General features: G+C 35.7%; 1 protein-coding gene across 1 annotated transcript in view; it reads right to left on the minus strand.

Moving 5' to 3' along the window:
* Nucleotides 1-668: 668 nt before the first annotated feature.
* Nucleotides 669-27,139, minus strand: part of Cr1l (complement C3b/C4b receptor 1 like) — a 31,205-nt gene continuing 4,734 nt past the window's right edge. Inside the window, exons 5-12 of the mRNA XM_029538760.1 lie at nt 21,156-21,554; nt 18,199-18,301; nt 16,898-16,983; nt 11,770-11,955; nt 9,428-9,451; nt 8,128-8,203; nt 3,949-4,053; nt 669-997 (exon numbers count right to left, since the gene is read on the minus strand). Coding sequence (XP_029394620.1) covers nt 952-997; nt 3,949-4,053; nt 8,128-8,203; nt 9,428-9,451; nt 11,770-11,955; nt 16,898-16,983; nt 18,199-18,301; nt 21,156-21,554 — 1,025 coding nt within the window. The 3' untranslated portion in view covers nt 669-951. The remainder of the gene's footprint in view (nt 998-3,948; nt 4,054-8,127; nt 8,204-9,427; nt 9,452-11,769; nt 11,956-16,897; nt 16,984-18,198; nt 18,302-21,155; nt 21,555-27,139) is intronic.

The following is a 27,139-nucleotide window of genomic DNA, read 5'->3' on the forward strand; positions in this document are numbered from 1 at the left end:
AGGGATGTTCTTTACTGGCTTGCTTCCCCTGGCTTGCTCAGCCTGCTCTCTTATAGAATCCAAGATTACCAGCCCAGAGATGGTCCCACCCACAAGAGGCCTCTCCCCCTTGATCACTAATTGAGGAAATGCCCCACAGCTGGATCTCATGGAGGTATTTCCCCATCTAAAGCTCCTTTCTCTGTGATAACTCCAGCTGTGTCAAGTTGACACAAAGCTATCCAGTACAGAACCTTTCCTTTTTAGCCTGAATACTGTGCTTCAACCAGTGGACACAGCCCTGAGAGGCTACCTGGCTTTGATGTTATTGCCTACTTGATTGTTCTTCATTGTTCATTCTCTTTCTCCTCTCTCCTCTCTCTCCCCTCTCCTTTCCCCCTGCCCCCCCCCACTCTCACTCAACTGATCAGTATCACCGACTATCTACAGCTCCTGCAAACATTCTTTCCTTCACCATATGCCTCCACCTTGTCTCTTTATTGCTTTGACATTTAGCCTGGGCACAAAAGTCTTGTGCTTAGTATATATTCTCAATCCCTTTTCTACAAAGTGTTGCCAAAAATAATTAACGCTGATGTTCTGGAAAACTGTAATCAAGACTGACCTTTTGATTTTTTTCTTTTCAGAATCAAGGTAATACTCTTGCCTCAGAGTTCTCCAGATTATAGGAGTCAGCTATCGCATCTGGCTCAATATATATACATATATAAAGTGGTCTATATGTTTACTGTTTTAAATAATGAGTTCATACTACTTTTTATTTTTATTTATTTTTTTATTTTTGAGATAGGTTAAATGTTCTGAGTGCCTCTGAATTTGTGGCATTCCTTCCATGTCAGCTCTCAAGTGCTGAAATTATAAGTATAAATTACACATCTAGATCTTAAAAGAAAATAGTTTATTTTAAAAGTGATAAAGATAGGAAACGTTCTCATTTTGCGTTGCTGCTATTTAGGAGATTTCTTGAGTGACTGAATTCCGTGCTGGGCTAGTGGTGCTTCAGCAAAAAGAAAAATGAAAAAGTATTTCAGGTGGGTAATCTTGCATATATGTATCTAAATATATGTTATTTTAAGCACTTTTATGGAATGTTTAAAAAATAACTTCCTGTAAAAACAAACCTAGCTTCCAGTCTGTTATTCTCTCCCTACAATATAATTACATGGTTAGCTTGAAACTTGTTCTGCACAATTTTCCTATCAACAATCCCAATAGTAAAGGGTGAAAACAAACTCTACACCTAAGAACCTTGGATACAGATCTTTAAAAATCCCCCAAAGCATTGCATTTTATTTTATTTTGTCTGAATTTTTAAAAAAATAGTATTTCATTTTCTTTTATATATAGTACTTAAAAAATAATCTTCAAGAGAAAAGAAAAAAGTAACTAGGAAACTAGATAATAAATAGAAAGCTTTGCTAATTTACTTCCATTGCAGAATAAAAGAAAATATTAACTGCTGTTGAGGTTTGGTCTTTTGCTATGTATTGTGGCTCCCAAGGCCTGGTTGCCCCCAGAGATGAGATAATCTGCATGTATACACAGTAATGATATGTAACTTTGCTCCTAAATTTAAAACTATTGGTTGAATAAAGATGCCTACAGCCTATATAGCTAGGCAGAAAAAAGGTAGGGGGTAGGGGATACGGGGTGTGTGGGGGGCTGTTTTTAGTTCCTGAGCCTGGGATCTGAAGGGGACCACGAGAGGGAAGAGAAGATGGAGAGAGGAAAAGATGACATGGAATAGGTGAATCATGAAAACATAGCCAGCTGGAGTTAAGAGCTGCCCAAGTGGAATATGGCAAATTAGAACTCAGGGTTATTGATAGGTAAGTAGAAAATAATACCTTAGAGGGTAGATATCTACCCAGCTCTGGTGCTTTAAAGACTTATTATAAACATAAAGGTTGTGTGTCTTTTATCTGGGAACTGGATGATCAAAGGTGGGGTAGAAACTCTCAATTGAGATTAAAGATTTAATACAACAAACTGCAGGTTTCATGTTAGAAAAAAATTGAGTTGCCTATATTTACATCTCTATTGACTATAAATGCCTTTCCTGTACCTACTAATTTTTTTTTTTTTTAAACTGAGGCCCTTTTCAAGTGTCCACTGTTGAATTAAGGATTGTTATACTTGTGTATTGGCAGAAAATGCCAAGTTTCAAGTAACACATATTATTATCAGAAAGAAGAGGAACATAGAAGAATTTTATTAAACAATGTGATGCTTTTCCCTCAACTTATTAGGAGAGCTGCACATTCCTTTTCAGAGCATGAGCTGTGAAATAACACTAGAAATGTATTGTTGGGGGTGTGTTTGTTTACATAGGCTCTCAGATAACCCAGGCTGACCTCAAACTTCTTATATAACTGAAAATGACAGATCTGTACTGGCTGTGCTATTATTTCTGAGAATGCTCCAAGACCCTATGGACAGGGAATGTTAGGATTCCTGGGAAGCCAGTGAGCAAATGAACATTGTGTGATACAGAAATATAGAGTTGTGAATTTGTGAGAGGCCCAAGGGCTGAAATGAGGTGCCTGAGCAAGCAATATAACTGAGCAATCTTTAGGACACCTACTGAATAAAGCAAAGAAAGAGGGTAGAAATTCAGGGCTTAAGGGAACTACCCAGTTTTTGTTATCGCTGATAGTTTTTTGATATAAAATAGAATTTGTCAACATTACTTGTGATCAAAGAGCACAATAATGCTGTGTCAGATTACAGTATAAAGCTATTGGTATATGAAACTATCAAAATTGGAGTAATCTTATTTGCTAGTCAAACTGCTTAAAAACAGGGCAAATTTGTAAGTATCTAGGACTTGGTGGGCCATGATGCTTCTGGGCCTGTCTCACTAATCCCTTGCTGCCCGGGAGAGAAAGCAGCCACTAGCAACATGACTGGGTGAAGATGTGCAAATAAAATGGCTCATGCAACAAGATTGGAGTTGGGTCCTTGGAACTGTTACTTGGTTTATAGTTCAGTGATTCACAATATTCAGTTAAATCATCATAATTCATTCAGTGTAGTATTAGTTCCCTTTCAACCCCAAACCTTTGGCCAATAGTTGCCATATAAGGGTTTGTGGTGAGGATACACAGAAGAGGTGATTGATGAGTTAGGGATGGATATAGCTGCAGTGAAAGAAAGTCAGAAAGAGAGTGAAGCTAGATGGCAGTGAAGCATGCCATTAATCCCAGCACTTGGGAAGCAGAAACAGGTGGATCTCTAAGTCTAAGGTCAGCCTGGTCTCCATAGTAAGTTGCAGGAGAGCCAGAGCTACACAGCAAAACCTTGCCTTGAAAACTGGAGAAAGAGAGAAACAAGAGAGAGAGACAGAGACAGACAGAGAGACAGAGTCAGTCATAGGAAGCCAAGTGAGTACAGAAATTGGGAAAGAGGTAGAGAGAGTCACCAAGGACCCTTAAGAGATCCCTCATCAGTATGTGTGTGTACCCCTAGAGAGCAGGTACTTGGCTTTCACAGGAAAAAGCAAAACCTACTGTCCCCCAAAGGCTCATGTATACCTTAGCACAGCATTAACAGTTATCAAACAAAATTATAAAGATGTCAATAACCCAAGAAGCAAACTAAAGTTTCCAGCTCAAGAAGTACTTTCCAACTTCTGGGTGCAGTATTCGGTTTGAATTGTTTCTGTTTTTTATCTGTTTTGGGGTGGGATTTTGTTGTTGTTGTTTTGTTTTATTTTTTTAAGATGCATTTATTTATTGTGTATACAGCATTCTGCCTGCATGTATATCTGCAGGCCAGAAAAGGGCACCAGATCTCATTATAGATGGTTATGAGCCATATGGTTGCTAGGAACTGAACTCAGGACCTCTGGAAGAGCAGTCAGTGCTCTTAACCTCTTAGCCATCTCTTCTGTCCATTTTTAAATCTGAGTTGATGCAAACATTTTCAATTCAGGATGTGCATATGTACCTGCTGTTCTCCTGACTTGTGAGCAGAGACTGAAGGCGAACACAGCTGTCTTCTTTAGAATTTAAATGAATACCCACTTCTTTACACTTCTCATCTGTGGTATTGCTAATTGGTAGTGAGGAAAGGAAAACTGTATGAATCATCTTACAGTTTTAAAAGTAATTAATAACTTTTACTTTGATATTAAGTTATAATTTTACTAAGTAAAAACTCAAGACTAGAAAATACTAAACCCTTTGTATCAGAAGACTCTAGCTTGTTTATGTACATGTACCCAAGCCTCACAACAACTTATCTCACTATTTCTGAAGTAATTTTGGTTAGTAAATAATTTACCTCAAATTTTAATAACTTCACATACTAACAGCTTTACATTGCAACCCGATATAGCATCATTGTGCTCTGTGATTACTAGTGATGTTGGGAAGTTCTACTTTATATCAAAGTAATCCTCACTATTAGCACAGTAGCAGCAGGTGTTATAAAGAAACCTCCCTCCCTCTCTACCTTCAGGCTCCACATCTACACATTCACCAAGCTACAAGTCAAAACCACCCAAAAAAGCTGTAACTCTAATGAATATATAAAGGCTTTTCTCTTGCCATTTCCCTAAACCACATAATATAACTATATAGTTTAAAATATTTACACAGAATTTTCATTATATTATATTATCACAAGTAATCTACAGAACAATAAAACATGTAGGAGGTTCTATAAAGGTACTACCCTCTTTATATGTAAGGTTTCTTGAACATCCAAAGATTTTTGGTATCAGTGAGAATTCTAGAGCCAAGAGCCTTCAGATTATGAGGGATGACTAGATGTAATAACTTACAGAAAAAGAAAATAGTTCATTACTTTTAAGATTAGTAACTAATGAAAAAACATTTTCTGGCATTCATTATAAGTATAGGACTGTGTTCAGTAAGATAGGAGCTATTATACGATAGGCAAGGAAGATGAAGCTTGGTCGTCAGTATTTGGTCCAAGGATTCATAGCTGGTGACTGACAATGCACTCAGGTCTGACTATAAGCCCCATGCTTTCACCAGAAATGCTATACCATGATTTCTGGGGTTACTTAGCAAATACTTTATATAACATAAATAACAAATACTTCTATACTGGATTATCTGTGAGTTGGTATTAGGGTTAAAAATGGTGAATTAACAATCATTGGTCATTGATATCTCTCAATATCAATGAACTCCATTCTCCCAATAAAAAGATACTAACAGAATGGATGTGAAACAGGATCCAATCTTTTCCTACATATGACAAATATACCTAGCATCAAAGATAAACATCACTTCAGAGTAAAGGGTTAGAAAAAGATTTTCCAAGAAAATAGACGTCAACAGATACAAGAAAATTGAAATAACCCCCTGCATCCTATTAGACTACCATGTCAACAACAGAAACAATAGAAAGCCCACAAACTCACAGAAACTGAACAAGTCTCTACCGAATGACTGCTGGGTCAAGACAGAAACAAAGAAACAAACTAAAGACTTCCTAGAATTCAATGAAAATGAATGTACAGCATACCCAAACTTATGGAACACAATGAAAGTGGAAATAAGAGGAAAGTTCAGAGCACAAAGTACTACATGAAAAAAATTGGTGACATCTCATACTAGCAATTTAACAGAACACCTGAAAGCTCTAGAACAAAAAAGAAGGAAGCACACCCAAGAGGAGTAGAGGGCAAAAAATAATTATACTGAGGGTTAAAATCAATAAAATAGAAACAAAGAGAACAATACAAAGAATCAATGAAACTGAGTTGATTCTTTAAGAAAATCAACAAGATAGAAAACCTTTATCCAAACTAACTAAAAGGAAGAGACAGAAAGAGAGACTATCCAAATTTACAAAATCAGAAACAAAAAGGGGAAAATAACAACAGAAACCAAGGAAAGCCAAAGAACTATCAGGTTATACTTTAGACTCTCAGGTTAAACCAAAGACTTCCTAGAATTCAATGAAAATGAATGTACAGCAACATACCACAAACCAAAAGCCAACATTAATTAAATGGAGAGAAACTTAAAGCAATTTCACTGAACAAGACAAGGTTGTCCACTCTTTTCCTATCTCTTCAATATAGTACTTGAAGTCCTACTTAGAACAATTATACAACTACAGGAGATCAAGGGAATAACTTGGAAGGGGAAGAAGTCTAAGTATCACTATTTGCAGATGATATGATACTATACATAAGCAACCTCCACAGTTCTACCAGGGAACATCTACAGCTGATACACACACACACACAAATCAGTAGAACTTCTATATAAAATGAAAGAAATCAGGGAAACAACATCCTTCACAATATCCACAATGTAAGATATCTTGAGGTAAACCTAACTAACCAGGCAAGTGAAAGACTTGTATGACAAAAACATCAAGACTTTGAAGAAAGAAATTGAAGATTTCAGAAGATGAAAAGATCTCTCATGGTCACAGATAGGTAAAATTAATGTAAGAATGGCCATCCCACCAAAAGCAATCTACAGATTTAATGCAATCCCCATCAAAATTACAACACAATTCTTTACAATCCTTGAAAGGGCAATGTTCAACTTCATATGGACAAACAAAACACCTGGGATAGCTAAAACATTCCTGAAGAATAAAAAAACTTTCAGAGGTGTCAGTATCCCTGATTTTAAGCTGTACTACAGAGCTACAGTAATAAAAACTGCATGGTATTGGCATAAAAACAGACTTGTTGATCAGTGGAATGAAATTGAAGACCCAGATATAACTCCACACACCTACAGACACCTGATTTTTGATAAAGAAGCCTGAAATACAAAATAGAAAAAAGGAAGCATCTTCAACTAATGATCCTGATCTAACTGGATGTCTGCATGTAGAAGATTGCAAATAGATCCATACTTATCACCCTGCACAAAGTTCAAGTCTAGTGGATCAAAGACCTCAACATTAAGCCAGACACATGGAAACTGACAGAAAAGAAAGACAGGAATAGCCTTGAACTTACAAATGAGATAACTTCCTAATATAACACTAATAGCACAGGAATAAAGACTGACAATAAATGAGACCTCATAAAATTATAAAGCTTCTGTGAGGCCAAAAGACACTGTCAATAAGACAAAATGCCAGCTGACAGAATGGAAAAAAAAAATTCATCAATGCCATATCCAATAGAGCGGTAATACCCAAAATATATAAAGAACTCAAGAAGCTAGGCATCAACAAACCACACATACACACCACATATACCTCCCCCCCCACACACACACACTTAAAATATCTATTAAGGGCTGGTGAGATGGCTCAGCGGGTAAGAGCACCCAACTGCTCTTCCAGAGGTGCAGAGTTCAAATCCCAGCAACCACATGGTGGCTCACAACCATCCTTAACAAGATCTGACTCCCTCTTCTGGAGTGTCTGAAGAAAGCTACAGTGTACTCACATATAATAAATAAATAAATCTTTAAAAAAATATATCTATTAAATATATTTCCTTTGGTGTAAATATACTATCTTGTATAACCAAGGCCACCTTCCTAAGAATTACTTGTCTTTATGGAAGTATGTTCTATTGCTTTCTTTTAATTCACTTTGCTTTCCAAAAGAAGGAACATAAAATTTACAGATTCAGTTTTTTATTTTTCTTTTATTCTCTCTCTCTCTCTCTCTCTCTCTCTCTCTCTCTCTCTCTCTCTCTCTCTGCATGCATGTATGCACATATACATATTTGCATGTGAGAGAGTGTATGTAAGTGATGTATGTGTTAGGAGTCTTCCTCTACTATTTACCACCTTATTCCACTGAAACAAGGTCACTAAAACCCAGAGCACACTTACATGGCAAGCCTGTTTAATCAATGTGTCCCAGGATATCCACTGTCTCCACCTTCTGAGCACTAGAATTATGGGAAAGCCACCATGTCCACCTGGCAATAAATAGGTTCTGAGGATTCAAACGTTGGTCCTAATACTTGCTGTACAAGAATTTTAATCACTAAGCCACCTTCCCAAAACTACTTTTGCTTTGATTGTTTGAGGCACGGTATATTATTCTGTGACTCAGGCAAGCCTCAAACTTATGGCAATCCTGTCTAAGCCACCAGAATGTTACGATACAGGTATAGGTCACAGCTTCCTGCTACAATTTTTTTGAGAATGTGGCTATACTCACCGTTTTTTATACTTCAGAATCACCCAAAAGAAAACAATGATGAATAAAATAAAGACGATTATCCCAATGAAAATTCCTAAACAGGAAAAAAAAATAAATGAAAAAACACATCACAAAATTTTTTAACTCTATCTTAATAACTAATCCCACTGTTGGTTATCAATTTTACATGTAACTTTTACATGTAACTTTATCCTAGGTTCTGCTCTATTTTGGTTTTAATCTAGGATATTAGACCTACATTATTAGTTATGGGGTGACCAGAACATTCCATAAGTTTCTTCCTAACAACATAGCCCTTCATAACAATGGTGCTGCTGGGCTCAGTACACACAGTTTACCCAAGTCTTTAATGGAAGGCATGAGACAGGATGCTCTATGTGACAGAAATCCCCTTGTTATCAAACTGTATAAATCCATTTGTGTCGGCTAAATCATCAACTTGACACAGTTTAGAATCACTTGACAAGAGAATCTGAGTGAGGAATTAGCTAGCTCTGGTTGGCCTATGGGCATGTCTGAGGGAGATATCTTAATTACATTTATTAAGGTGGCCCTATAGACACACACTGTAGGTGGCATCCTTCTCAGACAAGGGATCATGGACTGTACAAGAATGGAGAAAAGTTCTTGACAGTGGATGTGAGTAGCTGCTTCAAATTCCTGCCACCTTGACTCCCCACAGCGATGGCCTATACCCTGGAATTATTAGCTAAGAATAAAAACTCCTTTCTCCTCTAAGTATTTTATCTCCAGACACAAGATTCACTCACATGATGGTCTTATGACTTTAACAATACAAACTATCAGGATGGATATTTCTGGGTACAAAGTAAAGAAAGATTTGACTCTCCAGTCATATTAAAATAAAGAATTGTTGACAGCTAAGAATGATTACTCACTCAAATAATTCAAAGATGAGGTGCTTCACTGTGCATGAAGATGCCAATCTCATGACACCCTAAACCAGTGGTTCTCAACCTTCCTAATGTTGTGGCCCTTTAATACAGTTCCTCATGATGTGGTGACCCCAACTATAACATTATTCTCATAGCTACTTCATAATTGTAATTCTGCTACTGTTATGAATCATAATATAAATACCTGTTTTCCTTAAGTGACCCTTGTGAAAGGGTCCATCAGCCCCCAAGGGTCACAGCCCACAGGCTGAGAACTGCTACCCTAAATTTACACTAATTTTAATTGAACTTAAAAGATATTTTTGACTTCTTTTTACATATCACTTATTATAAGTAGATACTACTAAAGAATTTCCCAATAAACACATCACAGGACTTACCAACTATTAGACCACTGATTGAGCCTGAAAGAGAGAAAAAGCCAAAGAAATGTTACTGGTGCATAATGTGGTAGCATGCACAGGGTCTGCATAGGTCTAAGTCAGATGAGGTGCCAGCACTAAGACAGGGAAGTGGACATGCTCTCCCATCACTAACCAAGTAGCCATCTCAAGTTGACAACAGCTCACAAGTAAAAAATTAGTTTTCTCCAGTGGAGTCTCATTGAGAATACAAAATACACTCAACGACAGGCCTTATGCCCAGCAATATATGGCTAACTCAAAATAAACTTGGCAGTATTAGAGGAGTTTTTGTTTCATTTTGTCTCATGTTGTTTAATCTGGGCAATTTTTTAACCTTATTCTTCTTTTGCTTTTATATCTTATGGTTTCTGATTTTGTAGTTTTGTGGGTTTTCTGTGGGCATGTATCTCTGTGTGTATGTGCATCTTGTGCTTTTTCTTTGTTTCTTTGTTTTGTTCTATTCTGTTCTTTTTGCTTGTTTGCTTTTAAAGAAAAAGAACAGTGCAGAGTTGGATGGGTAGGAAGGTGGAGCAGATCTAGAAGAGGGACAGGAAATCTGGATTAGAATATATTGTATGAAAACAAAAACAAAAACAAAGCCCCCAAAACCAAAACAGGGTGTTTTGCCTGCCAATAAACACATGGTTTCTCACTCAGCCACATCCTCCTAGCTCAAGTTGCTTGATAAATGTACGATTTTAAAATGTATGTAACTTTAACTCTATATCATATCTTGTATGTATTTAAGATTAAAAAATGTCCTAACCTGCCTTGAAATGTTAACTTAATTACTTGATAGCTTTTATGAAGTCTTCATTATATTTATAAGACACTTTTTTATCTATAAAAACTCTTATTTCACTAATATCAATTTTTAACTTATTTATGTTTGCTTTGTTACCTCATATTTTGTTTTGACTTAGTATCTATAGTGCTGTTTCCCCAGACGTCTAAACTTTCTTTCTGTCTCAGCCAGATCTTTAGTATAGTCCGAATGCTCTTATTCAGTATACCCATTAACTTTTGCCAAAGAAATGCATAAAATTTCATACTATAGAATGTCAAGTTTATAATTTCTCTAAATTATTGGTAATTATAATGAATACATTAAAGAAATTAGATGTAAAAATGGATCTTGAAAAATCTTAGTACATAACCAGTATTATAAATAAGAGTTTAAACAGGCAGAAAGGAAAATAACTAGCACTTAGGTGTTATTGTTGCTACAATATTTTGTGGTGCTATTTTGTGGAACCTACTACCTTGCGCATGATAAGTAAGTAATCTACTATCGATTGACACCCCACTCCAAGACATCATTCAGTGTTAATTCTGCTCAATTATTCCTTGATATGCACAAGCTACAACACCCTCCAGTAACCAGCAGAGGGTGACTCTCCTACAGGATTCAGAATAACATAATTTCCAAATTTTAATGTGTTTACTATATTAAATGAAACTCCTTCAGCTACAATAGTGAGAGATATGGCCTGCAGCTGTCTACTGTGTGGAAGGCACTCCCTGCAAACAGTTCTCAAAGGCCTACTCCACCCATTGATGTGCTCTCTTGGCTCTCAGGGCATAAAGAAATCCATGTGATAAATGCAATGGTAGAATGAGGTAGTGGGAGCTTGAGGAGAGATGACAGACTGGGAAGCATGAAGACAGAAAGGAAGGGGCTGCTTTCATGTTGTGAGCCTTTGGGGGTCTTATGTTTTATTGCCTAGCACCTAGTGTTGAGGAAAAAAAATCCTACTACCTCCTTTTAAATTTTTAGTAGCGACCTTGGTTGGATTGATAAAGAACACAAACATTCAACTTTTACTAAAGCTATTCATAAACTTAGCCCTTCATAAGATAAGTGACCTAAGCAACATGCTTTTTTACTTTGCAGACAAAAGATAATAAATTTGTGAAGGAATGACAAATGGGTCACTAGACCTGGATAAATTCTAGGATTATTATTAAGAGATGTATGGGTAGGAAAGTAAAAATTGGTAAAGAAAATGTTTACTACAATGAATTAATTTACTCGTTTTATCACAGCGCCATTTCTTGGTCTCTGGTGATTAAGGTTATTTTCCTGTCTTTGTATGCAAAGAATATCCCTTCAGAAAATCTTCCAAAAGACTCCTGCAGTCACACTTCAAGTGATTTTTACTAATATTCCAATTTGTCAAATTTTGAGACAGCACATTCTTAGCTCCCTCATCACTACATATCATCACACCCCATCACAGTAGGCACCAGAATAGATAGATGACTAGGCAGTCAGTGACCATACTGAGGAAGGGCTCCACCCCTACATTTGTACTTACGAGATACACATTTGGCCAGAAGAGGATCCCAGCTGCCATCAGACTGGCACTGGCTCTGAGAACTGCCTTCTAGAGTATACCCATCCTCACATTCCAAGGTTACATTATCTCCATAGTAATATTCTTTTTTCATTTCCAATCCCTTCTGGAATCCACTCATATCCCGAGGGAGATGACACGTCACTCCTGCAATTAGAAAAATCACAAGGAAATGAGTATGTTGTGGTTAATTAAAATTGCTATTATTGAAACATCTGTAACCCCAGATTTCGCCCTCTACAAAATGGGGTATACTTTCAATAAAGAATTTCTGTCACCCTCACAATCTTATTCTTAAATTTTCTGACTTTTATTTGTATACAGTGAAGGAATATTGGGACACTTGATTATCAACTATATAGCTGGAATCTTTTAGAAATACATGTCAGGACAACCATGGTCCATGTGGACCACACCTAATTTAAAAAATTACAATTTCATGCTAACTCTCTTGTTATATAACATATACTGGTATTTTTGCTGTGGAGTAAAAGTAAATGCTTCTAGCCTACTTTTGTATATAGAACAAAGAAATTAGTAACTTGCGATTCTAATTTTATATACTATCTAATTTCTTTTATTTCATTTAATTCATCCTTTAAATTGCTTTATTTTTCTTTCCAGCCATAAATATCTTCCTCAACTTCAAGCAAAGCCTCCTTTTCTGTTGTAATTATCTCAAGATTTGTAAAGTGGTATTTCTAGAAGTATGGTTTTCCTATATCAGAGGATTTTGATTGACCTGTTAAAAGTAGCCTTCTGACCCTCTTCAAAACAGAATCTCTGAGTCCATGGAAATGAACTAAGAAATACCTTTTTAGCAACATTTCAGTAATTTTGCTACTATGATAATGGAAAGGCACTGGTGTAAAACATGCTTTATTGGTTAAGACAAAATGTATCATACATATAGTAAATAAGTAAATAAATAAACCTCCCAATAAAGTAATTATATATGCTTCCCATTGAGGCTTATGGACAAAAAAAAATTCTAGAAAGAAGACAAAAGCTTTATGTTTTATTAATTTCAATCAAACTATGATGATGATGCACATGACTGGGACATTAGTAGTTTTGGATCTGTAAATTTTTTGCTTAGAAGAAACTGAGGTCTAACCTAAGCTAGTGTTTATTTTAAAAGCCCAGGAGACAGTAGTCCTAGACCACCTAGGAAGCTAAGTGTTTAATGGATTTAGAAGTAAGTTTTTTTGTTTTTGTTTTTAAAGCAACAATTCAATTGCTTTATACCAGGGTTAGTCCTATTTACAAGATTGAGAACAGGTAAAGCTTGAGTCACATAGATGCTAAGTTCTAGGAAAAACTGTCTGAAGCATGCACTATCATCTTTAGCAAAATAAATGTCTCTTGGTGGCTCAAGGTCGTTATCAACACCAACCAAATACAAAATGGTGTCATCACACTACACCAGTAACTACAGATATCTTTTTTATACCTGATCAGATCACTCTAGAGCACGAGACCTTGTTTCAAAAACAAAATTTTATCTCACTATAACCAGTTGAAATATATTTATTGCCAGTCTTATGTGTCTCTACACTGGTTCAATACCTCAGTTCCTTATGGATTGAATATTCCTATAAAATTTCATCATAAAACATACAAATAGATATCTAGTAGTATATATTTTAATAAATCTTATTTTAAATAAACATTTTATAATCAACAGGAAAAGGGAATTTTAAAAACTGGCTTTCTTTGCTTTGGGAAATATAAATAAGATAAACTAGTAATGTTTCATACAGAAAACAAGTACTTTAATACATTTACTGATTTTTGTAAGCAGATAGTTTGGAAATAAAAGGTCTCCCATCATGTCAAAGAGTGACTTCCTTTCCCCACTTCCTGTTCCATAAATAAATTCTTATATATATTTGTTCTATTTTCTTTACTATACATCATTATTTATTATACTATTTATGTATTATATTTTTTAAAGTATATTTTCCTATTCATTATCTGTTTCCTAACTAGAAAACAAACTCCACAAAAATATGGATAACTCTGACCTATTTGTTGCTCTTTCTATCCATAGAAATTCCTGGCACAGAAGCCAAAGAGTAGAGAATCGGCCTACTAAATAGATCAGTGAGAAGATAAAAGAGCATGGCAATTTAAGAGATATCAGTCCATGATGATGAAACTAATAAATACAACAAATAGGCATAGTTTCATGTACCTTTATATCATCTACATAATCCCTACAAAATTCAACATTAGCACACCACGTGTTGATAAACTATATAACAATACATGTTACATAAGGCATTTCTTGAAATTCTCCCAATGAATAAGTAGTTTATTAAAGATGCAGATAACAGGTAATTCTATGAGGAAAAACACACTTGCAAAGAAAATCAGAAGTTCACTCCAGCCAGGCTGCATATAAGTTAATCTTTCTACTCATGTTTATACACATGTATACTGCTATTCCCAAGATTTTTTATTCCAGCTGAGACACAATGACTAGCCAGAGCTGCATTTTAACTGGAACCTAAAGCAGAGGAAGCAGGGATCATCTGGCAAACAATTTCTGTCTTTTATCTCTCATTTTATCTTTTTCACTGATAGATGTTCAGGTTCCCCACTTTAGCCTAAGAAGGATTTGGTTCATGGTACAGGCCTAGCTAAGTTCATTTGGGTTCTGAATTTAGTAGCTAGCAGGAACTCAGAAGCCATTGAACCTAAATCTTGTGACTAACCAAAGGGTAGAGGTGGTGTGCTCAATTGTCACACCAACCCCAAACCATCACCATCTGTGGCACTAAACACACATCCCTAGGAGCACAAGATCCAGAACATTCAGAGCCCTTCTGATTTCTAGCTGCCATTTCTCTTGTTCTCCTCTGCAGGTCAGGAGAAGAAATGGCAAATTTTTGGGACAAAAATCAGGTATTGTTTTCACAGACACATCTTATGCTAGATGTTTTAAAAAGAAAGAAATGGATGAGTGTTTGCCATTCTGTATGCCAACTTGTTGTTGGGTTCTATTGTTCTGAAATTTGTAATTGTTCTGGAATTTAAAAAAACAAAAACGAAAACCTTGTGGGTGGCAGATTTCATAAGTAGTAGATCCTTAAAAATTATTCAAGACAACTGCTTTGTTGCCCAGTCTTGCTTTCTACAGACCTATAGAATCTGCTACCAATAATAATAGATTCATAAACATAGTTATTCATAAATAACTACCACCAAACACATTGTCATTGGCCTCTATGATCCCTGAGAAGATGTAATAAATATACTTATCTATATACTACTATAGATTCTACTACTGGTTGGTTTTACATATCTTGACATGAACCTTGTCTGACTTATTGTTATGTAAATTTTTGTCATGTTCATCAATAATTCTTTTATTTTAATCAACAACGCATTTATTTCTAGTTCCAATAAAAAATTCCAAAAGAATCTATGTTTGTACTTGGCATTGTGTTCTATTGCCACTTAATACTAATGTCACTAAGTCCCTATTCTCATTTTGAAATGATCCTTCCAGAGGTTGACCTCCTTGGGAACTTCTTTAAACAGTCCCTATCTAACATTCTATCTCTAATCTCTATCCTGGGCCATACTCAGCCTTCATCACAAATAAATGACACTTTGGTCTCAAGTTGAACATTCAGAGGGAACAGTAAATGTTCATTAGTAAGATGGCTCAGGAAAGCATCACAGGTTAAAGAACTAAGCATGCCATGTGAGGGACAAGGAAAATGTTTTTAAAAAACAAAACAAAACAGATGAGAGTCTAGACACTTGCCCATATGGGGGCTGCTTCTCTATATCTTCAGTCTCCCTGTGTTGTGTGATATAGAGAAGCAGCCCTAAGGAGTTCATAACCAGGCTCATAATGGTAGAATACTTCTTTTCCAGGAGAAATATTCTCATTGTTTGGGGTGTGCTTCCCATGTAGTATTTCTGGGAGTTACTGACATCCTATGAATAGAACAGGTCTGAAGTACATTTAGTTTTGGAGACATGCCCTCCTAAGCTTAAGGCTTTAGAGAATCATATGTAAAGAGTGCTAAATTTTGGATATGGAATGTTCCTCAATGCACATGTGCTACAGGTTTGGTCCCAGGACAAGCACTGCCAAGGACCAGCCCTGGCTTGGACAGGGGTTCTGAGAGAAGGGGTCCAAGCTGGTAGCCTGTGGTCTGCTATCCAGACTGCTTTCTCTATGTTCTGCTCAAGACACCTCTTGCTGTTCTAAAAATTCTCTGGATAGCTCATCTCTTGCAGATCAAAAGCCCAGTTTTTTATTTATATATCAACTCAGTCTTTACTCCAGGTTTCCCTTTGATTATCCCATGAATCAGCATTCCAAGATCCCAGCCCCCTTGATTCTCAGGAGGCTGCAAGCACATTTTTTTTTAATATTGCAAAACAATACAGATATTAGCACAGATATCCTTTGTTAAGCACAGAGGATAAACTGGCTGGGTGGGACTCTGCCCTGAAATTACCATTTCTACCATGCCTGGCCCTAACTTTGCTCTGTTCCAGGCTGACCCAGAATCTGCCTGCTTTTGAAAGCATAAACAAAAAACTTACCTGGGTGAGATCTTCTGTGATCACCACCCCTAATCTCGTTATCTTCTTCCTTAGTATTTTTCTGACAAGTTGGCTTCTAGTGCAGCTACCTCTGTTCCTTTAGATCTGTGAAGCTCCTTATACAATTTATATTGTGTCCTTATGTTTGAGAATCCATAGTTGAGAAACTAATCCATAGTTGAGAAATTATATGTTTTCAAACACATATTTTCAGAGTTCTTTCCCACAGCTTTACGGGCATTTACCATTTTGCTAAAGATATAAGACACACCCTCGACGCCTGGACATGTGCTATTTCTACTTAGGAAATATCACACATAATACAGAATTCAGAATGATGGTTCCAAAGCAAAGAAATACTTTGATTCAAAAAAAATGTATTAATCAACTTCTGTCACTATATCCGACTAGCATATAGAAAAAAAACCAAAAAACCAAAACTAACAGGGAGAGTATGAGTTAAAATACAAAAAGTTAGGGCAAACTACCAGACTGAAGTCTTACTCTATATACTCACGTTCACACACAGGAACACTGGCATTCCAAACGCTTTCCACTCCTTTAAGAACACAATGACTAGCAGAATTGCCTTTTAATTGATACCTAAGGAAGAAATTGATAGTGAGCTGTAAAATGTTTTGGCAAGAATATTAATTCCCAGGTCTAGCCAAAAAAGCATCTGAGGATTTTAAGGATATGAAACCAGGAGACAGAAAGAGTGTGTGGGTGCTAAGCCATTGAATTACCACAGCTTCCAGTGGGTGGATAAAACAGAATTGCAAAGCAAAGGGGGTTATAACACTCCCATCTGAAACTGAAGAAGATAGTCAGGGCAAAGCCAGTTCCTGGACTCTGACTGAGAGACACTGATCATGCTACAGGGAACCTGGTACTTCTCACTGTCACAACTGTAAACCCACTCTGCCAAGACAACACCTTGTCAACTCTAGCACTGAAGAAGCAGAATTAACTGGCAGGAAATAGAGACTGTTCTTATGTCTCAGTACCTGTGACTGTTGCCTAGAACAGCATGCTCAGCTACTAAAAAATAACTTGTGTTTTTCTGGGTAATTCAGAGAAGTAGGTGACTTATGAAGTACATGTGTATGGCATATAAGAGACTTAAAATGTATTATTTGTTGGGGAGTTTTTGTTGTTATTTTGTTTTTCCTTTTAAAGCACTGGGAAAGGGGGAAAAGCCAATTTTTTAAAGAAATCATCCAAAATTCTCAAAGGATGTTAAACTCTTATGCTCTCCTAAATCTTACATGTTCCTGGTATTTGGTGCCTGCCAAGAATTCTGTGAAGCACTGAAGAGCAGAGTCTTTGTTGTCCATGATTGGTAGCTTCATAGAGTCACGTCTGCTGTCAAGCAGGTTTATGACCTCACCTAAATTGTTAGAATCAGCCACCATTTCAGAGCTCATAGCCCATTACTGATCAAATGATACATAATGGGTTTTTTTAATCCTGCACCTTATTTTTTGTTTCTCTTATAAATCCTACTATTGAGGGTTTAATTTTTTTTCTGAAAACTGCTAAATGTATTGTTATTTACATAAACTTTCTGTAAAATTACTAATGTTATTTTCTATTTAGAAAATGATTTTTTCACTTAGTGTATTACCTATATATTTAAAACCAGTAGTTATATATGTTTTTTCATCTGTCATTTAATAAACATCCCAGTTTTCCCTTCATGTCTTATTTTATGAATTCTACCAAGAAGTTATGTCTTTCCCATGCCAACCTTCTCAGATTGTAGACAAGTTCAGACTTAGTTTTAATGTCCAGCAGATTAAGTTTGTTTGCACTCACCCTTTATTACAAACAAAGGTCACTTTGGCCCCAAGTTGAAGATTTAGTGGAAACAGTACACGCCCATTAGGAAGCTGGTCCAGGAAAGCACCACAGAATTTCACTGGAGAAAACAAAGCCAAACAGAAATAATAGCAGTGCATGGTAAATAAAAACATAAGCCACCTATGTCAAGCAAAATGACATCCTTGGGACCTGCACATGTCAGGACCACAGGACTCTGCAATGCAGAGAGACAGCTCAGTGGACAATGTAGCCTGGCTCATAGCAGTAGAGCAGTTTCTGCTTGGAGAAAACTGATCTTTGTTTGGGGGTATAATCCTAGTGTTGGATTTTGGGGCAGCCGACATATTGAGGGTAAAAGAAAGTTTCAGGCATGAAAAAGATTTCCCTCAATGGTAAACTGGATCACAGATTAAAAAAAGGATCACAACTATAAGCCTGCATGTGGAAAAAAGAAAGAAGAAAGAAAAAACAGCCTTATTTATATATGACAAAATATTTTTCTGCCAAAAGTGACAATACAATACAGACACTGTGACTATAACTGATAAATCTTGAATTTACTATTTTTATCTCTAAGTTGTGCAATAGGGTTACAACACTTCCAATATATTTGTTTTGTTTTGTTTTGTTTTTTGAGACAGGATTTCTTTGTGTAGCTTTGGCTTTTTTGGAATTAGCCATGTACACCAGGCTGGCCTCTAACTCACAGAGATACACTGGGATTAAAGGTGCGAGTCACTACTGCCTGGCTACACTTCTAATTTCTACTAACCCTACATAAAATTAAAGATTGATGGTTTATTTTAGATTTCCATACTACCTTTCTAGAAAGGCATTACCAACTTTTAGTTTCACATTTAGGCACTAAGAGGAATCTCAATATTCTGACATATTTCCAACTGGACAACCACAAAGGTGCTAATAAGTTTCGGTTCTGATCTCTTCGGAATCCTGCTTCACCCAGTACCTGGCCTGGGCTACTAGAGAGATGCCTTTTTTGTTGCCCTACAAAACCAGTGCTGTACAGTCATTATTTTCACTCCATACAGAAGATAGATGAGTAGCCACTGAGCAAAATCTTTTTTAAAAAACCTCCAGTTTCACTGAGCATACACCAGCTGATATGAGTCCCCTGACACATATACAGCAGAGGACTTCCTGGTCTGGCCTCAGTGAGAGAAGATGTACTTGACAATCAAGAGACTTGAGGCCCCAGGGAATGGGGATGTCTAGGAGGTGGGGGTGAGGGAATTCTCTTGGAGGCGGGGTGGTGTGGGAAGTGTGGAGGTGGAAGGGGTATGGGACGAGAAACAGACCAGGAGTAGTATAATGACTGGACTGTAAAATAACATTTAAAAAAAACCCTCCAGTTTATCATAATGAAAGTATGTACTATATATGCAGTGTTCTAACAGTCCTGGGTTCAGCTTCTCTTTAAGCAATGTTTTTTAACTCAGGGAGTGAGGATATATGTGAGTCTTAAAACAATTACATTAAGTTGCAAAATGAGAAAAACTCCCTCTCTGTCTCTTTCTCTGTCTCTCTCTCACACATATAGGCACACACACACACACACACACACGCACAAAACACACACACACATTCACCAAAACAAACAAATACAACAACAACAAAAACAAAAAACAATAGCAATCCAAAACCTCATTTCAAGTCAATTCTCTCTGTCCTTTAGACTTCTCCAGTTAAAAATGTGGTAGTTATCTACAATAAATTTCCTTTGAGGGCTCATCTTTGACTAATACATTGTGCTGTGATATTTAGACTAGGCTGATTAAATTTATGTTGATTCCCAGCCTCGTGCTATATATTACCTTTTGACTATTATGGGCAGAAGCATGAAAACTACAATTTCTTTGCTCTAAGGAAGTGGTTCCCAATGGCTGTAACACTTTAATACAGTTCCTCATGTTGTGACAACCCCCAGGCATAAAATTATCTTGGTTGCTACTTTTAAACTGTAATTTTGCTACTGTTATTGAATTGTAATGTAAATATTGTTAGAGATAGAGGTTTGCCAAAGTGGTTTCAACCCACAGGCTAAGAAATAAAGCTCTAGGGTCTCTAATTAAGTTCTGCTACTTGGAAGCATATATATCAAACTAAAGGACAAGAGATATGATAGACACCTTTATGTACCCAGGAACAGCTTCAGTTGAGACAGTCTTGATGACTCTCAAGTGAGCAGTAGCCACTCAGATTCTAACAACACCAACGACCAGCAAGGACTGGCTCAATTCTGGAAGTATACCAGAATCTGGCTGACAGACAGTGACAGCGTCAAGCAGGGCAGGGCCAGCTATATCAGCTCTATTCCTACAATAACAGTAGCTCCCTAATCTTTAGCAACATTACTTTCCTCCTCTTATTCTTTCTGACCTCCAAACATCTTTATAACTCATTTTCTATAGGAAAGCCTTTGTTCTTTGAAAAATCTGGCAGACAGGCAGACTTAGAATCTAATCTTTGCTCTGCAATTTATATCATCTTGGAAAATTATCTAACCTCTAAGTCTCAATATGGAAAAAATAGTAACTATTCCATAGCTTTGTTTTATAAATTAAATATGCATACATTAAATATAACCGCCCATGAACCACTCATTTCATATTAGTAAATATTATGCATATGAATAATTGATGGAAGCTGGAGATCGCAGTGCATGAAAAGAACTTCAGTGTGTGATAATTCCCAGGATGTATCACATTCCTTGCTCACATTTAGCTCTGCTTCTTAATTTGAATGGATGTGCTTATAAGGTTGTTTGAACACCCACCTACACAAACATATATCCCTTTTTGATTTTATATTCCCTTCCAAGAAAATTTATTCATTCAACCCGTTCACTGCATTCCCTCATCCAGAACCAACCCTGTCCCTAGTCCTCCAATACTCCATGGAATTGCAGACTTCGAAGCTCAGATCAGACTTACCCTTGAAGCAGCTTGGTAACTCTGGCTCCCATTTGTTTACGGACTGACAATGCACACTGCTGTCTCCTTTCATGATAAAGCCAGGCTGACATTTAAACTCCACAATATCCCTTAAGGAAAACAAGCTTTTGTTCTCAGACACTATGACTGCATTTTCAACATAGGGAGGAGTACATTTGTTGAGTTCAATGCACTGAGGCGGAGGGCCACTCCAGACTCCAATTTGATCATCGTTGCTGGTACAGTGTAAGGAGGGCTCACCCACCAGGTAAAAGAGCTCCTTCCCTCTCCCATCAGTATTGCAGCGGTAGGTAACCACCATTCCATAATGAAAGTCTTCTCTGTTTGAACTGAAGAAATCTCCATTGGGAATGCCTGGGGGTATCTCACAAGGAATCTCTGGGCAAAGAAAAGAGATTAACCCTAATGAATCACTGAACTAAAAATATTTGCACTCATTATTTGCTTTTAATATTTACTGACTTGTAGGTGAATTTTTAAATGTTGCCATTTAGATGCATACAATAACATGTGCTCTGACTTTCCTATTTATGTAGTTGACCTTTTCATTTGAAATAACTCTTTGATCATATTAGAGAGTTTATATTAGCTTTCAGATTTTTCTTATTGCCTAAAATTTCAAAATTTGTTGTTAACTGAAAGGAAGTTTTTAAAAAATAATATTCACTAAGAAAAAATAAGAGGCAAATGAAAAACAAATGGATAGAAATATAAAATACAATTTGAATATGCCTGCAAATATGAGAAAATTAGCAAAACTGTAGATTACTCTGTATTAAGCATTTTGAAAATGTAATGCATAAGTGAAAATATAGACCATTAATATTCATGCAAAATATGTAAAGCTAAATTTGACGAATAACTCTTAAGAATACAAGAAAACCCCACAAATTCTGTCATTTTTCAAGTAATACATAATTCTAAATATAATTTCAAGTACTTTGAGACATGTAAAGGACAGAAACCTCAAGTTTACTATATGATGATTTTTATGAACTAGTTTATAAAAAACCCTAACTATTCTTAAAGTCAAAGTGATTTGTAATGGGCTACTTCCAGTTCCTTGGGGAGAAGGGAGTAGAACCAGTAGTAGGGAATGAAGAATATATTGAGTTTGTGGTGGTCTTAACAAATCAAAGAATAAAAACTGGAGTCCAGGGCCTCCTAAATAAGAAAGTTCTGCTGATAGCTTGAAAAGAACTGTACTCTTAGAATCAACGATGACTGACACCTACTATCTCAAAGGTTGGAAACCTTCAAGTACTGTAGATGGCCAAGAAAAATTAAAGTTTCTGACATTGAATCAAAATAGTGTCATCTGGCCAGTGTCCTGGAGCTTCACAGAAAAAAGAAAACTATTATCTGCAGAGTGTGGGTAACGTTCCCATAACAACAATGTACCAAAGGCTTGGTCTACTGGGTGGCAAGATGGTAACAGAGCTTTTAACAGGAGTGGCCTAGTGACTAACAGATAAAACATTTTTGGGATATATTAATTTAACATAACCCTGGTTTCTACTAATAAAAGGCTAAGAATACCACCAGACAGCATCTGAGGTCTATAGAAGTTTCTCTGCTTTGCTTCAAGCCCACCTACTTAATATTTCTACCAATGTATTTTAAAGGTGCGTTGATTATGACTTTCCTTATTTTTTTAATATAGAAACTTTTTGAGAGAAATTTCCTGAAAAGAAGCTGTATATATGCAGAGACTGGTTGATTAGAATTCCAGTCTGAAGAAATTGGGATGTTGCAGGTCCAGAGGCTAAATACCTACCATGGGCTAGTTCTAGCCCCCAAGAACAACCAACCGTTCCTTCCCTACTAACATCTTGTGACTAGTAAATAGAAGCTTTTTGGAATCTATTAACTTAGCACTCCATTAGCTTCTGCCAACCCAAAAGCTAAGACTGTTATCAGATATCATCTTAGGTCAACAGAAAAGCTTTTTCCATCTCGTTTTAACTGCCTGTCTAATATATCCAATAATTTACTTTAAGTTTGCCTTGATTTAATACTTCCTTTGTTCTAGAGAAATACAAAACTTCATGAAACTGCTTCCACATTGAAACATGGAATTTGGGGAAATCTAAATCTCTTTTATTGGGCCATAGTCAGTTAAAAATAGTTCCCAAATAAACTATCTCTTGTTCCCTCTAAAATAAGATCTGTAACTTTTGCATTGACAACTTCATCAAATGTTGCCATATTAGATCATGGAATTTGGGGCAACCTAAATCTGTGTTTCCCAGTCATGGTCATTTGTGTTTGGTTCCAAAATAAATTTTCTTTTCTTCTTTAAGGTGAGAGTTATATATATTGTGCTAACAGGAACATAACTTCTACCCCATTTTCCCCAAACCCAAGCTTGAATAAAATGATCTCCAGTAATCTGCCTCCTGGTTTGTTTGGTATTTTGTTTTTGTTTTTGTTTTTTTAACAAGCAGTGGTGGTAGCAGGAATGATGGTATAGAGGAATGACATATACTCAGGTGGCATTACATGGAGGGAATGGAGAGATAAAAGTATGTGCAACACTGAAGAATAACTAAGAACTTTCTAAGTCTGATAAAAGATATCACAGAATTGTAGATTCAAAAAGCATTCTTTTGTATTTAATAGATCTGGAACTTTCATTGTTGAAACATTTTCTCCTTTGGTTCCTTTTAGTTATTGTCTTTGTTTCATGGCTGTTATAAAGGATGGTAGAATTAGATTTTATATCTTTGTGATGTGTCTAGATGAAGAATTATTTGAATGTTGTTCAAGTTTATATGGCTTTTTGAATCTACTACTGAATGTCTGTAGATGAAATGAAGTGAATGGCAAAGTGTCTAGCACTAGGCTGCTATCTAAGAATTATTTGAACATAAGCACTAGATACCTAAAGTAGTCTGATAAATGGAAAGGCTACTGAATGGCTAAGGAACAATTTCACATCTGCAGTATAAATAGACATACTGAAAAAGATCTTTTTTGCCCTCAGTGGGAAAGTGTTGAATGGAAAATGACAGCATATGAGTTCATCACACTTTTTACAGTGATGCATAACTTAAAACTTAAGAATTATTTACTTCTAAAATTTTGTATCTAACATTTTTTTGGACTGGTTGATCATGGTTAACTTAAACCACAGAAAAGTAAAAGTGTAGCCAAGTAGGGCTGCTATATTCAAAATGGATGCCAAGGCAGCATAATTCATTGCAGGATAAATAAAATTTTTTCTATAAAAATAATATCTCTTGTGAAGCATGAAGGAGTAACATAAAAAAGATTGTGACAAGAAACTATAGAGTCACATAGTTGGAGTTGTTTGTATTGGGAACATGGGAAAAGTACAGTTTGTATTAGATTGGGCACTTACTGTCTTTATAACAGACAGAATTTAGCAGTGCTAGCTGTGATGACACATAACAGTAAGATACATTGGAGAGGTAGAGGAAAGATGATCAATTAGCCTGAAGCTAGCCTAGGCTACACCTTTCAACAGCCATATCAGTTTAGAAATAAAAAACTTAATGCTTTCTTATTTGTTCAAGGGTAATACACTGAATTAAATATGTAAGATTTTTAGCTATTGTGGGTTTGATTATAGAAACTAATATATTATTATTCTCTAACATGAAAAAACAATGACAATACAGAGAAGATAATGTGACGAGGAGACAGAGTTGTTATAAACCATAAAAGTAGAAGAAAAAACAGATTCTCTCTCCTGGCTTCCAGAAGACACCAAGCATATTACTGATACCTTGATTTGAGCATTTTGGCCATCCATCTAAAAGATAATACATTCCTCTGCTTTAAGCTACCAAGCTTGCAATAACTTGTTATACAAACCAAAGAGAATGTACTCCCATCAGTAACTAAGAGAAAAATAGAGGAAAACAAAAATGTATTCTAAATCATTTTCCTAAATCACATTTACAGAAAATTACTAAAACCACTAGCCATTCTTTTTAACAACATTATAATACTTTATCAAAATTGTCCCTATTCTGAGCCATAAAATATGACTCACTATGTTTCAAAGTAAACTAGTAAAAAATAATAAACTGGAAAATCCCCCAATGTTTAGAAATTAAGTATCACACTTATAATTAGTCTATCAGAAAACTTTTGTGCACGGTAGTAATAGACAAATAACTGTTTGGAAAGTAAATAAAACAGTTTGAACCAAATATATAGGTTTAAATGTGCATTACAAAAAATAAAAGTTTAGAACAAATTATCTTATCGGCCATGCCATTAATTTAGTAGTAGAGAAGTACATAAAGTTGAGGTAAAGGAAAATGAAAGAAAGAAAATAATATGGTAGGAATGAAAATTATAAACAGACATACACTAGGTAAAAACTCAACAAAGTTAAAGATTGTTTGTGAAGAGCTTAACAGAATTGCTAAATCTCCAGCAAAACTGACCAAGTTATAACCAATATCTCAACTTTGTATCACTATAGAATAATGAATAGATGCAAAGATAAATATAATGCTGATAACTAAGAAAACATAAAAAGAAATGAGTAAATGCCTTGAAAAACAAAACTTATCTCAAGTTAGTTCAATAAGACATTAAGTAAAATATGCTTTCTTTAGTTATTATGAAAATAAAATCAGCAATTAAAAATTTAATAACTCAGATCTAGACTACTCCGTTACTGAACCCACTGAAACGTGTAAGCAAAAATAGCATTATTATTAAACAAATTATTCTAGAGAACAGGAAATAATAATGTCAAGAACATATTATGAGGCCAACATAATCTTGATGCCTAAACTAAACAATGATACTAAAAGAAAAAAAAATCTAATTATAACCTAGTATTTCTTGGAACAGAGATGCAAATATACTAAGCAAAATTAGAAAATTGAATTCAGCAATATTTAGACAGGGTGATACGATACAATGATCAAAATGGGGTTTCACAAATTGATTTTCAAATATTAAAACAACTTTATAATGCTAAGATTAAAAAATATTAGCAATCACACATATTTGCATACAAATGTAGAAGATAATAATAACCCTAACCCTAACCCATCAGAACCAAGATAGGTTTATTTTACGAATTCAGTTGGTTGGCCTTTTAAAGTCAATGTGACACATAAAAGAAAAAAAGATGTGATTATTTCATATGTTTAGAATCAGAATAAAATGCGCAATAAGGGCAATTCTTTCAGCAAATTAGAATTTTCTTAATCAAAGAATATAATTTTTATTTGATCATTTATCTGTTAAAGAGTTACTTTTGACTCAGACTTGGAAGTAGAAAACAAGAACAGCCTGTCTTTGGGCAATTTGTTTCTGACATTTTTCTTTGGCATTTGCTTTGGCCCTAGGCCTCTTAACTTCGCTGTTTAGGAACTTTCTGACAATGTATCAGACATCATCATCTGCTTTAGAGATTGAAAGTTTACAGATTCTGCTAGCTCTTTTGATCCCCACAGAGACAGTTTTATCTGTCAGTCCACAAATATCCTTCTCTCCTTTTTTATACAATAACCAAGTTGAGAACACTCAGAGTGGCCCTCCTAATGTATCCCCAAACAGACTTGCACCTTTTCTTTCCAGTTCTCCTTGTTCTATAACAAGAATGCTCCAGTCAAATACCTTTGTCCTTCCCCTACTGGTTTGGACTACATAACCCTTTCACTCTTCACCAGATCATCATCAGCTCCTTCTGTAGCCATGCACCTCTCATAGAAAAGTACAAAATTTGTGTTCACTGCCCAAAAGGAATATACTCAGCTCAAATAATGTCTTATTTAAAAACCTGCAGTAAGTAAATGCTATAAGATAACCTCTAAAAGTCTAATATTATCTCTTATAGTCAACATGTCCCAGAGACTGAAACAAATATACACACTAAAGACCCAAGGAAGTAAACATTTCAGAACTTGGTCAAGTTGATAGATAGCAAGTTTATACAGAAAGTTTAAAAATTGTGCAAATTGCTGGATGCA

This window comes from Mus pahari, chromosome 5 (genome assembly GCF_900095145.1).
Source record: "Mus pahari chromosome 5, PAHARI_EIJ_v1.1, whole genome shotgun sequence".
NCBI lineage: Eukaryota > Metazoa > Chordata > Mammalia > Rodentia > Muridae > Mus > Mus pahari.